The sequence below is a fragment of the Halichoerus grypus genome, chromosome 4, assembly GCF_964656455.1.
Source record: "Halichoerus grypus chromosome 4, mHalGry1.hap1.1, whole genome shotgun sequence".
Taxonomy (NCBI): domain Eukaryota; kingdom Metazoa; phylum Chordata; class Mammalia; order Carnivora; family Phocidae; genus Halichoerus; species Halichoerus grypus.
The window spans coordinates 167,945,077-167,959,257 of record NC_135715.1 but is presented as its reverse complement, the minus strand read 5'-3'; the positions used below and the strand labels follow the sequence as shown (position 1 = coordinate 167,959,257).

Below are 14,181 nucleotides of genomic sequence, written 5' to 3'. Positions count from 1 at the left end.
TAAATAACTATTAGAGAAAGTAAATAGTGTTAATAAAATGTGAACTCAGAACTTTCTGATTATTTTCTTAGATAAAACTCTCAGTTTTGTACTTTTTAGATTAGAAGAAATTTTTAGACTTGATTGATGCCCTTTTTACAAATCAGAACATATCACAGTTCTTATCTGCTTATTCTAAATTTATGATGGACATACTTGACTATATGATAAAATAAGATACATCATATCTTACTACCAAAAGCTACCTTTTGTAAACCAGAGTTAGAGATTTAGAATGAAATGCAAGGCCATGTCAATATATATCTTATCTTTCTAAAAGCTCTCTTGTAGCCTTCTGTTTAGAACCTCTTTTGGCTTTTAGGTTATTTAAAATGTTCAATGTTTACTCATTCACTAAACTAATTATATAGGTATAATGTATTTTATACAGGCACTATACAAAGCACAGAGCTGGAATGATAAACCTGACAATATATATGTGTATATCTCTCTATTCATTCAATAAATATTTATTGAGCATCTGCTGTATGCAAGGTACAATATCAGGAACTTCTTGATACAAGGGTGAACAAAACAGACACAGTCCCTGCACCGTTTATAGTCTAGAAAGTAAGACATTAATTAGATGATCGTACAAATGAATGCAAAATTATTACTATGAAAAATGCTATGAAGGACAGATGAACAGTGCTATCAAAGCTCAAAAGGGGATTTGACTAGTCTTTGGAGAGGTGAAACAAGGGCTGAAAGACTTCTCTAAGAAACTGACTTTTGAACTGAGAGGCAAATGATTATTGGAAATTATGTAGTTGAAGGAGGATGTGAGAAAGTTCTGTAAAGCAGAGATAACATATAAAAGTCTTGTACTGTAGAGAGTGTGAGTTACTTGAAATGAAAGGAGGTGGTGTGGCTAGAACACAGGGAGCAAGGAGGAGTGAGATGCAAGATAAGGCAGGAGAGTGATGGCAGGTGCCAGGCCAGTCAGGGCCTAAACTTGAAGTCTTTTTCTCCAGAGCAATGGGAAGGCTTTGAGAGATGGTAAGCAGTGTGGGGATGGGAGGAAAGGGCATGAAAGGATAAGATTTGTTTTCCCAAAAGATTGGTAATAGAAGGAACTGAAGAGGGAAAAGTGTGAATGAGGGAGACCAGTTAGAGGCTATTGGAGTATTCCTGGACAAAAAAGCTTGCATTAGGGGAGTGACAGTGGAAATGGAGAAATTATGTTATGTGCGTATACCACACAAAGGATCTATCCTTTGAGGGATTTTTATTCTCTGAGCAAAAGTTTCCAATTGGAGATCTAAAGAAGTATAATTTGTTGTCTCTCCTGGCAATTATCCTACTGTCCCACTTGTAAGCTTGCAATTTCAAAAGTTCAATGATAATTATATTATTGGTACTTATTGATAGTTGTCTTGATAATAGGACAGTACTTGATGGTGACCCATTGCATCCTCAGTTTCTGGGGTTGCCGGGGTGTACCTACAACTTTATGTGAACACTAAACCTTCTCTTATTGAAATGTTATTTTCCCTCCTGAGTTTTCTCCTCCTCTTCCTATTATTATTATAGCTTTTTTTTTTTAAGAATGTCATGTGATGATGGTGTCATGGTATCTTATATTGGTTTATCAATGATATATTTAAGTTCTTGTTTTCCTTAATGCTTAATTACTAGATAGCCTATTATCTCCTGAGGAAAAAGCTTTAGGTTATAGAGTTACATGAGCAGGGTTGTTGTCTTCCGGATTCCTTCATTTTGCTCTTATTCTGCTTTTCATTGAAGTTGATTGACTTATTCTCTCTTTAGTGTAAAACACTGTGGAAAATAAGTGAATTTATTAGTGATTTGTAGTAACTCTTTACAATAACCTCATCAATTATTTATAAAAGTGGTTTATGTACCATATGAGCTTTGGTGAGAATAATGTGCTTTACACATTGATTAGTTATGAAATAAACAGATTTCACATCTTTGAATTTCAGTACATTTCCCCATTAATTTAGGATAAATTTTGATGACATTTTGCAAGGACCCTTAATAGCTAGAGAGTGTTAGAAGTCATGAAGGAAGAATTGTGGCTGGAAACATATTTAAGTTTTAAATAAAAGAAAACTTTTTTTTCCCGATAATGTGTCAGTCACTTTAGAAAGTTGAAAATACAACTTTCAGTGAACAAATGGCACGTTTTCTATTTATCTTTAACCCCACCTATAAGCCTCTAGCCAATTCAAAAGCTGTGTCCTGTCAGTCAGTAAAGAGATGGTGGCTCACCTTCTTTAGGGCTAACTCTTCTGTGGGGAGGGGAATAAGGGCTCATTAACAACTAAAGAATTATAAATAGAGGGCAGAGTTAACTGTGCTTTAGAGTTAACTCCTGGAATAAAAAAAGCTCTTCATTTTCTCTAGATGCTATGGAAGCTATGTCTTTTTTAAGGAACCAGTATATCTGCCTAAAGGTGTTTCTTACTTGCTGGGAGAACCTCTTTTTATGCTGGATCTACTCCTGCCTTCCTGGATTCTAGCATCTTGACTTGACTTCCTATATCAACCACCTTCTGAAACCTGTCTTCTACCTGACCTAACTTAGTTCTCTGCCAACCACCTGCCCTACCTGGTGCCTACTTTGATATTATCTATCATCTGTGCCTTCTGCTCACCCTTGACAAGATAGCCCAATTCTGGCTCTTTCTCAAGAGCCAACTGTTACTTAGCACTGATATACTTCTTATAGAAAATAGCATCCAGGATATGAGATTGGACCTGTTAGTTTGAGAGTAGTGTTATATCTTAAACCTTTCTCAGATCTTTAGAATGCTTACTAACTGGGACTTAAGGTATTTTTGACTAGGGCTCTCTGAAGACTAAAGTTAAGATTTTAGGGGCTCCTGGGTGACTCAATTGGTTAAGCGTCTGCCTTCGGCTCAGGTCATGATCTCAGGATCCTGGGATCCAGCCGGGTCAGGCTTCCTGCTCAGTGGGGAGTCTGCTTCTCCCTTTCCCTCTTCCTGTCCCCCCAGCTTGTGCTCTCTCTGAAATAAAATCTTAAAAAAAAATAAAGTTAATGGGCACCTGGGTGGCTCAGTTGGTTAAGCAACTGCCTTCGGCTCGGGTCATGATCCCGGAGTCCTGGGATCGAGTCCCACATCGGGCTCCCGGCTCGGCGGGGAGCCTGCTTCTCCCTCTGACCCTCTCCCCTCTCATGCTGTTTCTCTGTCTCTCTCTCTTTCTCTCAAATAAATAAATAAATAAAATCTTTAAAAAAAAAAAAAGTTAAGATTTTAAAAGTGGAATAGTTATTATCACTTATTTTTCCCTGTACTGGTCTGGCCAGTAGTACGTACTCAGGTATTTGTTGAATGTATTATAGTCACCAAATTCCATATTTAATTCTCTTTGGTGTCACCAACAAAAGCCATTCAGCTGCCTTTATTTCTGATTTCTTATTACTATGTAAAGCACTCTTAAATTATTTTCTTTATCCACAAGCTAGCAGAATATTTTGTAGCAACCATAAATATGATTCAAAACTAACGATACTGCTATAGAAAAACCAGATTTCTATTTACTGTTAAACACCAATTCTACTTAAGTCAAATAATGTACTTAGAACTTACGTGTTGATTAGCAGTACGATGTATGGCAGATTCACTCTTGATATTAAAATACTAAATTGACTAGTTTCTATCTATATAAATAAGGTTGAAATTGGTACATTGTAGTACCTGAAAAACTTATATACACATTGTAGTACCTGAAAAACTTAATTATTTTATATATAATATACTGGTATAAGTGAAATAAAATTTATGTGGCACTGAGCATTAACTTCCTCCTGATATTCTGATTTTTTAAAAAATAAATATGTTTAAAAATTAATATGAAGAATGTTGATGACATTAATGTGTTTATTTTTATGTGTAGTTTGTGTAATCTATTTCACTATTTTATAGTTGTGGCTTCTATATCATCAGAAGTTTAAAAAAACTCCTAAGACATAGTAGGATTGCATCTTTGTTTCAGAATTCACTGAAATGGTATGTAGTGTTTATTTCAGAGCAACTAATGATATGGTATGGGATTTTAGCCTTTTGTAAGCCTATAATCTTACGTAGTTTCACCCATATGCAAAAAGAATATGATGTAAATAGTTACAGCGCTCAACAACATGCATGAATTATTGATTTACAGTGAACGTGTACATTGTACCAGTGAACTCATGTGAGCATTTCTAACCTATGGGATATTTGTTTTACAGGAGAAAATAGAAGTAGAAATTATTTTTACAACTTGAATATGTAAACCCCATTAATACCAATTATTTTGCCAATTGTTACCACAAAATTGGCTAAAATTAATACTCTTCTGTCATAATAGATCAAGGCAATTTACATTTAGTTTTCTTTGTCTTTTTTGTTTGTTTTGTTTTATTCTCTCCATTCCCCAATTATTTCATGGCATTTCAGTGCTTCAGAGAATTTAGATGAGCTCTCTTCCTCCAGTAGCTGGTTACTTAACCAGAAGCACAATAAGAAAAGGAGAAAAGACAGGACAAGATTGAAATCTCCATCCTTGGCTATCATGAGTACAGCTGCTCGAACAAGGCCACTTCAGAGTTTCCGCAAACGAAAACTCTACCGATTGAGCCCTACTTTTTATTGGACACCGCAGGTAAGGCTGCCTATGGGAAAACATGAACAAAGATTTTGTCATCAATGTATTTCACATACAAGAGGATATGGATTGTACCTGATTATTTAGAATAATTACATCTAGAAAGCTTTAAATAAATAGTTTATAAATGACATAGGTATTGACAATATATAAGTGGAATTTAATAAATTTTTTAACATGGCAATGTATTAAACTTCTCACATCTCCATTTTTTTAAAATTCATTGTTATGCTTAAACTAATTTGAAGGAAAATTACATATCGTGGTGATTTTAAAATTTTACTGGTAAGGGTAGTAAGGAAAATACAAGTGTACTACATATTTGTCTTGCTTAGTAAAGAAAAAAGTAAAAATCTGCGTAGCTGCCAGTTACTTCGTAAGAAATGGCATCACTCTCCTTTTTAGGTTTGGTATTTGTTAATCCTGGAGAGCATGCTTTTTCCTTTGTCTGGAATATAAGCAATGCAATTTTATATATCCATGCTTACACTTTTTACAGTTAAAATGTACTTCATTAAAACCATGCATTTTAAAAAGCATATTTTTCATTTGTTAGCAGAATGTTATATGTACATCTTTCAATACATATCTAAAACTGTGATAAAGGGCAAGATAAGTTACCTCTAGTTTTTGTTATATGACATGCTTTTTAGGAGAGTTTTTTAATAGGAAAATATTTTTATTTAAAGTTTTTATATACAAAATCATATTTTTAATTTTTATTTAAAGATGCTATAAGCAATAGATAATATTTTTGAAATTGAGTCTGTAATTTCATAATTATACATAAAATTGTTTACCTAAAATATTGAACGTATGAATATGCCATAATATTCTGACTGGAAGGAATTTGCTTGAATGATTTAGGGGATTTGTTAGATGTTATTAGAATACTTTATATGCCCTGAGATTGTAAAGATCGGCCTTCGTTCAGCAAGCCAAGGAAGAAACGAGTGTGAGATTATTGTTACTGGTAGACCACATACTTTATCATATTCCAGTCATTATGCTAAGCATTTTCAGTACATTATTTTATTATTATCTCAAAATATAATTGTGAGATGTTGTTAATCCCCCCTTTAGATGCAGAAATTGAGGTGCAGAGAGATTAAGTAATTTGCCCAAGGTCACACAGCTTGTAAGGAAAATGTCTGATTCCAAACCCCATGTTCTTACCCATTGTATTGAGAATGACAAAAATAAACCAAATCTTTTTTGTTTTTGAAATCAGTTAAGACAGTATATTTGGGGGTTGGGGAAGGGTCTTATCTGGTTAGAGGTATTAAGATATGCATCATAAAATAAGGGCTTTGAAAGACAAACAGATTTTTGAAAGGTTATGGGAGAGTTAGAGAAAGAATTTTAAGTAAATAGGAATAGAGATGAAAAAAATGATGGAAAATAACACATGTCCTCACCCCTAACTTATCCCCTAAATTGCCAGGATATTTAGTTGCCAATTATTTACCTTTCTAAACTTAATAAATGTCCTTTCTCTCAGGAAGCCTTCCTTGACATCCCCACTATGGGATATTAATATAGCACCTTGTTATAAAAATAACTCATTATTTTATTATTATCTCTTATTTTTCTGTTTTTCTCATTACATTGTAAGTTCTTAGAAAATAGGGACTATGTATTTCTGAACCTACAGAGCTTTGAACAGTAACTGTCCCAATAGTATATGCTCAATAAGTAATTGTTTGATGTGTGAAAGAATTAATGTAGTGGACACAGGAACATATTTAAAAGGTAATGGAGGGCGCCTGGGTGGCTCAGTTGGTTAAGTGACTGCCTTCGGCTCAGGTCATGATCCTGGAGTCCCGGGATCGAGTCCCGCATCAGGCTCCCTGCTTGGCAGGGAGTCTGCTTCTCCCTCTGACCCTCCTCCCTCTCATGCTCTCTGTCTCTCATTCTCTCTCTCTCTCAAATAAATAAATAAAATCTTTAAAAAAAAAATAAAAGGTAATGGAGAGTGAGAACTTACAGGTATGTGTGTGTGTCCTCAATTCACTTTGTGAAAAGATGTGTAACAGTAAGTAATGTCTAATAGAATTTTCTTGTAATGATGGACATGTTCCATAAATACCTGTGCTATCCAATACAGTAGTAACTAAATACATGTAGCTATTCAGCACATGAAATGTGGCTAGTGCAACTGAGGGACTGAACTTTCTATTTTATTAATTTTGATTTAAATAGCCACATATGGATAATGGCTACCATACTGGATATGACCACTCTAGACTCATACTTACCCCGAGAGCAGTGAGTACATAATGGTACTCATTCTTGTTTTCTAATACCATTCCCTGTTGAAAGGAAATAGGGGTGTTTGAAAAAATGGCTGACCTCCAGATGTGGGGAAGAGAGGGTATAAGATGAGCTTGGAACATCTCAATGTTACCAGAAAGCAAGGTAGTGTTAAAAAAAAAATGATGGGGGGGCATATCAAAAGAACCCAGAAGCTAGTTTGCAGAGGCTGCCACTGGCCAAATTTAGGGCTATTTGATCATCAAAATAACTAAGGACAGTAATGAACCATTGAAAAAAGGAAACCATGCATCCATACTGCTGACAGTTAAATTGATAGATAAAAAGGAGAAAGGGAGGACTTTCCCATATAGTAGAATGCTGATTAATAAACATGGAGTGAGCACAACTACAGAATTATTGCAGTGATCATGGTAAAGACTGATTGGGAAAGAATCATCAATGGGTGATCAAAACTAAGATAGCCTATGAGAAGAAGAATACAGTTTCAGTATGCCATATTTTGGCCAGGGATGGATGGCCGAATTTAATTATAAGGAAATATGAGACAAAGCCAAAACCAGCAGCATGTTATTAAGAAACAGTGAAAAGTGGCCTGTCTTTTCAAAAAGAAAAAGTCAATGTCACGAAAGTCAAGAAAGACTGAGGCAGATTGAAAGAGACTTTAAAAAGATGTATGACAATTAAATGAATATTTGATCCAATCAGAATTCTTTTAGTGGGGGAGAGGGGATTCTTGGGACAATTGAGAAAACTGTGCCTTTGGTGGTAGATTATATAAAAGTATTGTATCAATATTGAATTTCTTAAATGTGATAACTTTTGCCATCATGTAAGAATATATCCTTATTTTAGGAAGTACACATTGAAACATTAAGAAGTAAAGTGGCTAAGGCATCCATTTTACTTATTTTTAAAGATTTATTATTTTAGAGAGAGGAAGAGGGAGAGTGCAGGGGTGTGGAGGGGCAGAGGGAGAGAGAGAGCAAGAGAGAGAGAGTCTTAAACAGACTCCAGGCTGAGTGCAGAGCCCGGCACAGGGCTCGATCTCACGACCCTGAGATCACAACCTGAGCTGAAACCAAGAGTCGGATGCTTAACCGACTCTGTCACCCAAATACCCTAAGGCATCCATTTTATGTAATAAATTAACTCCTATGCTTGTGGAATGGTACTAGTTACGTAGCATCCTTGGTAGAATTGAGAAAATAATAAATTATTTTCTGTAACGCTTAACTCTCTAGCTAAGTACTGGCTGAGAAAAGCTTATATTAAAGGCAATGGAGAGGTGGGGAGTTCTGCTACAACATAGCATATAGTAATTAGCTGATCATCACTCTCATTGCAACAAGTACATGTATAATTGCAGGAAAAAAATCATCATACTAGTAAAGACATTAGCAAGACGTCTGGTTTCAGCTCCAACACATAAAGAGAAGTCATCACTTCTACCCTTACAATAAGAAAAAGTGAACAAACTGAAAATCTGTGCTTTTCATGGACCCATCAAAGAATTGAGGTTACAGTACAAACTGCCACCCTGAAATATGGGGAGAAAAGTAACTCCAGAGAGCCACAGCCAAGATGTGCCTACTTGGAGCAGAAGCCACAGCAACCATAAACTTAACTGGTAGGAACACTTAACTGGTAGTTTTGATGAATTACTGGGGGCTGAGTATAGACTAGACTAGCTTGAGAGTGAAAAACTCCTGGGGACTATAGTCTTAAAAGTCCCTCCACACATTCATGGACTTTACTTCTAGGCACCCCATTATGTTCTCACAATGAAGATCCTCAGTGGCTGTGGTGTGGGAGGGGAAGGGATAACTTTTATGAAATGAACCCAGAAATTGTAACACAGCTTTTTCTTCCAGGGAAAAGACTTTAGTGAAGTCTTAGCTTACCTGTGAGAAAAGCACTTTTTCCACTGCTGCCCACTGTAGCCTTTCTGTCTTACCTAACAGGCAGTGAGGGTGGAAAATAAGAAGCATTTGTTAAAGTCACAGACCCACTAAAAGACTAAGATTTAATCATGAGATTATAGTAAATTATGCTACTGTGGTAGGTATGCTTCCTTTCTTTTTCTTTTTTTTTAAAGTAGGCTCCATGCCTAACGTGGAGCATGAACTCACTGCCCTGAGATCAAGAGTTGTAGTCTCTACTGACTGAGCCAGTCAGGCACCCCTGGTATGCTTCCTTCCCCCTACTTTACCACCACACCAACAAGATTCTGGTACTATTAACAGTAGGTTACAGCTGCAAAGCATAGACTGTGAGGAGGAATGATTAAGGAAGTTAAAAGTCAACAGGGAAGACAAAAACAAAGATACTAGAGGAATTTTGAGTCCTCTAGCACTTAAAACTATAGCAGATATTACACAGCCCACTCCTAGCCAGATTAACATTATGCCTCACAATAAAATTCTGTTTACCTCAGGGTGCCTGGCTGGTTCAGTCAGAGGAGCATTCGACTCTTGATCTCCGGTTGTGAGTTCGAGTTCCATGTTGGGTGTAGAGATTAATTAAAAAAAAAATTCTATTTACCTCAGATCCTGTTACCAGATACATCATATACAGCTTTTAACAAAAAATTACAAGGTATGGTAGGAACTCTGAAGAGATAAGGAAGCCATCAGAACCAGGCTCAAATATGACAAAGACGTTGAAATTCTCTTAAATAACTATGATTAATATGTTAAAGTCCTAAGTAGAAAACAAGTAATGTATGGGTGCTATAAGCAAAGAGATGTAAACTTTTTTTAAATTCGATTAACAAATAATGTATTATTAGTTTCAGATGTAGAGTTCAGTGATTCATCAGTCTTGCATAATACCCAGTGCTCATTATATCATGTGCCCTCCATAACATCCATCACCCAGTTACCCCATTCCCCCCCTTCCTCCCCTCCAGCAACTTATCAGTTTGTTTCCTGTGATTAAGAGACTCTTATGGTTTGTCTCCCTCTCTGATTTTGTCTTGTTTTATTTTTCCTTCTCTTCCCCATGATCCGTTTTGTTTCTTAAATTACACATATGAGTGAGATCATATGATAATTGTCTTTCTCTGACTTATTTCACTTAGCATAATAATCTCTAGTTCCATCCACATCATTGGAAATGGCAAGATTTCATTTTTTTTGATGGCTGAGTAGTATTCCATTGTGTGTGTGTGTGTGTGTGTGTGTGTGTGTGTGTGTGTATACACACACACACACACAATATCTTCTTTATCCATTCATCTGTCAATGGACATCTGGACTCTTTCCATAGTTTGGCTATTGTGGATAACATTGGGGTGCAGGTGCCCCTTTGGATCCTTACATTTGTATCTTTGCATTAAATACCCAGTAGTACAATTGCTGGGTCATAGGGAGTTCTATTTTTAACTTTTTGAGGAACCTCCATACTGTTTTCCAGAGTGGCTGCACCACCTTGCATTCCCACCAACAGCGTAAGAGGGTTCCCCTTTCTCCACATCCTCACCAAGATCTGTCATTTCCTGACTTGCTAATTTTAGCCATTCTGACTGGTGTGAGGTGGTATCTCATTGTGGTTTTGATTTGTATTTCCCTGATGCCGAGTGATGTGGAGCATTTTTTTTCATGTGTCTGTTGGCCATTTGTATGTCTTCTTTGGAGAAATGTCTGTTCATATCTTCTGCCTATTTCTTGATTGGATTATGTGTTCTTTGGGTGTTGAGTTTGATAAGTTCTTTATAGATTTTGCATACTAACCCTTTATCTGATAAAACATTTGCAAATATCTTCTCCCATTCTGTGGGTTGTCTTTCGGTTTTGTCAGACTGTTTGCTGTGCAAAAGCTTTTTATCTTGATGAAGTACAAAAGTTCATTTTTATCTTTGCCTTTGTTTCCCTTGCCTTTGGAGACATGGCTAGTAAGAAGTTGCTGCTGTCAAAGTCACAGATGTTGCTGCCTGTGTTCTCCTCCAGGATTCTGATGGATTCCTATCCCACATTTAGGTCTTTTATCCATTTTGAGTCTGTTTTTGTGTATAGTGTAAGAAAATGGTCCAGTTTCATTCTTCTGCATGTGGCTGTCCAATTTTCCCAACACCGTTTGTTGAAGAGACTGTCTTTTTCCATTGGATATTTGTTCCTTTGTCAAAGATTAGTTGACCATAGGGTTGAGGGTCCATTTCTGGGTTCTCTATTCTGTTCCACTGATCTCTGTGTCTGTCTTTTTTGTGCCATACTGTCTTGATTACAGCTTTGTAATATACCTTGAAGTCTGGCATTGTGATGCCACCAGCTTTGGTTTTCTTTTTCAACATTCCTTTGGCTATTTGGGGTCTTTTCTGGTTCCATCCAAATTTTAGGATGATTTGTTCCAGCTCTGTGAAAAAAGTTGATGGTATTTTGATAGGAATTGCATTGAATATATAGTTTGCTCTAGATAGCATAGACATTTTGACAATATTTGTTCTTCCAGTCCGTAAGTGTGGAACGTTTTTCCATTTCTTTATGTCTTCCTCAATTTGTTTCAAGAGTGTTCTATAGTTTTCTGAGCACAGATCCTTTCACTTTTTGGTTAGGTTTATTCCTAGGTATCTTATGGTTTTGGGTGCAATTGTAAATGGTATCAACTCCTTAATTTCTCTTTCTTCTCTGTCATTATTAGTGTATAGAAATGCAACTGATTTCTGTGCATTGATTTTATATCCTGCCACGTTGCTGAAATGCTGTATGAGTTCTAGCAATTTTGGGGTGGAGTCTTTTGGGTTTTCCACAGAGTATCACGTCATCTGTGAAGAGTGAGAGTTTGAATTCTTTGCCGATTCGGATGCCTTTTATTTCTTTTTTAAGTTGTCTGATTGCTGAAGCCAGGACTTCTAGTACTATGTTGAACAGCAGTGGTAAGAGTGGACATCCCTGCCATGTTCTGGACTTTAGGGGAAGAGCTCTCAGTTTTTTCCCATTGAAATTGTGGGCTTTTTGTATATGGCCTTTATGATATTGAGGTATGTTCCCTCTATCCGTATGTACACTGTGAAGAATTTTAATCAAGAAAGGATGCTGTATTTTTGTCAGATGTTTTTTCTGCATCTATTGAGAGGACCATACGGTTCTTGTCCTTTCTTTTATTAATGCAGTGTATCACATTGATTGATTTGCAGATGTTGAACCACCCTTGCAGCCCAGGAATAAATCCCTCTTGGTCATGGTGAATAATTCTTTTAATGTACTGTTGGATCCTATTGGCTAGTATCTTGGTGAGAATTTTTGCATCCATGTTCATCAGGAATATTGGTCTGTAATTCTTTTTGGTGGGGTCTTTGTCTGATTTTGGATCAAGGTAAGGCTGGCCTCATAGAAAGAGTTTGGAAGTTTTCCTTCCATTTCTATTATTTGACACAGTTTCAGAAGAATAGGTGTTAATTCTTCTTTAAATGTTTGATAGAATTCCCCTGGGAAGCCATCCACCCCTGAACCCTTGTTTGTTGGGAGATTTTTGATTACTGCTTCAATTTCCTTGCTGATTATGGGTCTGTTCAGGTTTTCTGTTTCTTCCTGTTTCAGTTTTGGTAGTTTATATGTCTCTAGGAATGCATCCGTTTCTTCCAGATTGCCTAATTTGTTGGTATATAGTTGCTCATAATATGTTCTTGTAATTGTATCTCTTTGGTGTTGGTTGTGGTTTCTCCTCTTTCATTCATGATTTTATTTATTTGGGTCCTTTCTCCTTTCTTTTTGTTAAGTCTGTCCAGGGGTTTATCAATTTTGTTAGTTCTTTCAAAGAACCGGTTCCTAGTTTCGTTGATCTGTTCTACTATGCTATTCAATCTATTTCATTGATTTCTGCTCTAATGTTTATTAATTCTCTTCTCCTGCTGGTTTTAGAATTTATCTGCTGTTCTTTCTCCAGCTCCTTTAGGTATAAGGTTAGGTTGTGTATTTGAGACCTTTCTTGTTTCTTGAGAAAGGCTTGTATTGCTATATACTTCCCTCTTAGGACTGCCTTTGCTGCATCCTAAAGGTTTTGAACAGTTGTGTTTTATTTTCATTTGTTCCATGAATTTTTAAAAAATTCTTCTTTAGTTTCCTGGTTGACCCATTCATTCTTTAGTAGGATGCTTTTTAGCCTCCAGGTATTTGAGTTCTTTCCAAATTTCCTCTTGTGATTGAGTTCCAGTTTCAAAGCCATGGGAATATGCTTTGAGTGATCCCAATCTTTTGGTACTGGTTAGACCTGGTTTGTGACCCAGTATGTGATCTGATCTGGAGAATGTTCCATGTGCCCTTGAGAAGAATGTGTGTTCTGTTGTTTTAGGACGGAATGTTCTGAATATATCTGTGAAGTCCATCTGGTCCAGTGTGTCATTCATAGCCCTTGTTTCCTTGTTGATCTTCTGCTTAGATGATTTGTCCATTGCAGTGAGGGGGGTGTTAGAGTCCCCTACTATTATTGTATTATTAACAATGTTTTTCTTTGATTTTGTTATTAATTGGCTCATATAATTGGCTGCTCCCATGTTAGGGGCATAACTATTTACAATTGTTAGATCTTCTTGTTGGATAGACCTTTTAATTATGACATAGTTTTCTTCCTCATCTTTTATTACAGTCTGTGGTTTAAAATCTAATTTGTCTGCTGTAAGGATTGCCACCCCAGCTTTCTTTGATGTCCATTAGCATGATAAATGGTTTTCCACCCCCTTACTTTCAATCTGGAGGTGTCTTTGGGTCTAAAATGAGTCTCTTGTAGAAAGCATATTGATGTTTCTTGCTTTTTTATCCAATCTGATACCCTGTGTCTTTTGATTGGGGCATTTAGCCCATTTACATTCAGAGTTACTATTGAAAGTTATGAATTTAGTGCCACTGTATTACCTGTAAAGTCATTGTTTCTGTATATTGTCTCTGTTACTTTCTGGTGTATGACTTTTGGGCTCTCTTTGCTTAATGGATCCCCTTTAATATTTCCTGCATGGCTGGCTTAGTGATCACATATTCTTTTAGTTTCTGTTTGTCCTGAAAGGTTTTATCTCTCGTTCTATTTTGAATGACATCCTTGCTGGATATTGTATTCTTGGCTGCATGTTTTTCTTACTTAGCACCCTCAGTATATCATGCCAGTCCTTTCTGGCCTGCCAAGTCTCTGTAGATAGGTCTGCTGCCAGTCTAATGTTTCTACACTTGTAGGTTATGGACCTCGTGTCCTGAGTTCCTTTCAGGATTTTCTCTTTGTCTCTGAGATTTGCAATTTTCATTGTTA

At 36.4% G+C, this 14,181-nt stretch overlaps 1 protein-coding gene across 6 annotated transcripts in view; it reads left to right on the top strand.

Annotated features, from left to right (window-relative positions):
• KANSL1L (KAT8 regulatory NSL complex subunit 1 like) overlaps positions 1-14,181 on the top strand; it is a 146,187-nt gene that overhangs the window by 70,073 nt on the left and 61,933 nt on the right. For 4 of the 6 annotated variants that reach the window (XM_036098755.2, XM_036098753.2, XM_078071273.1 and 1 more), the window contains exon 6: positions 4,467-4,671. In XM_036098755.2, the coding sequence (XP_035954648.1) occupies positions 4,467-4,671 (205 nt within the window). The remainder of the gene's footprint in view (positions 1-4,466; positions 4,672-14,181) is intronic. The other 2 variants (XM_078071275.1, XM_078071274.1) reach the window with 2 other exon arrangements.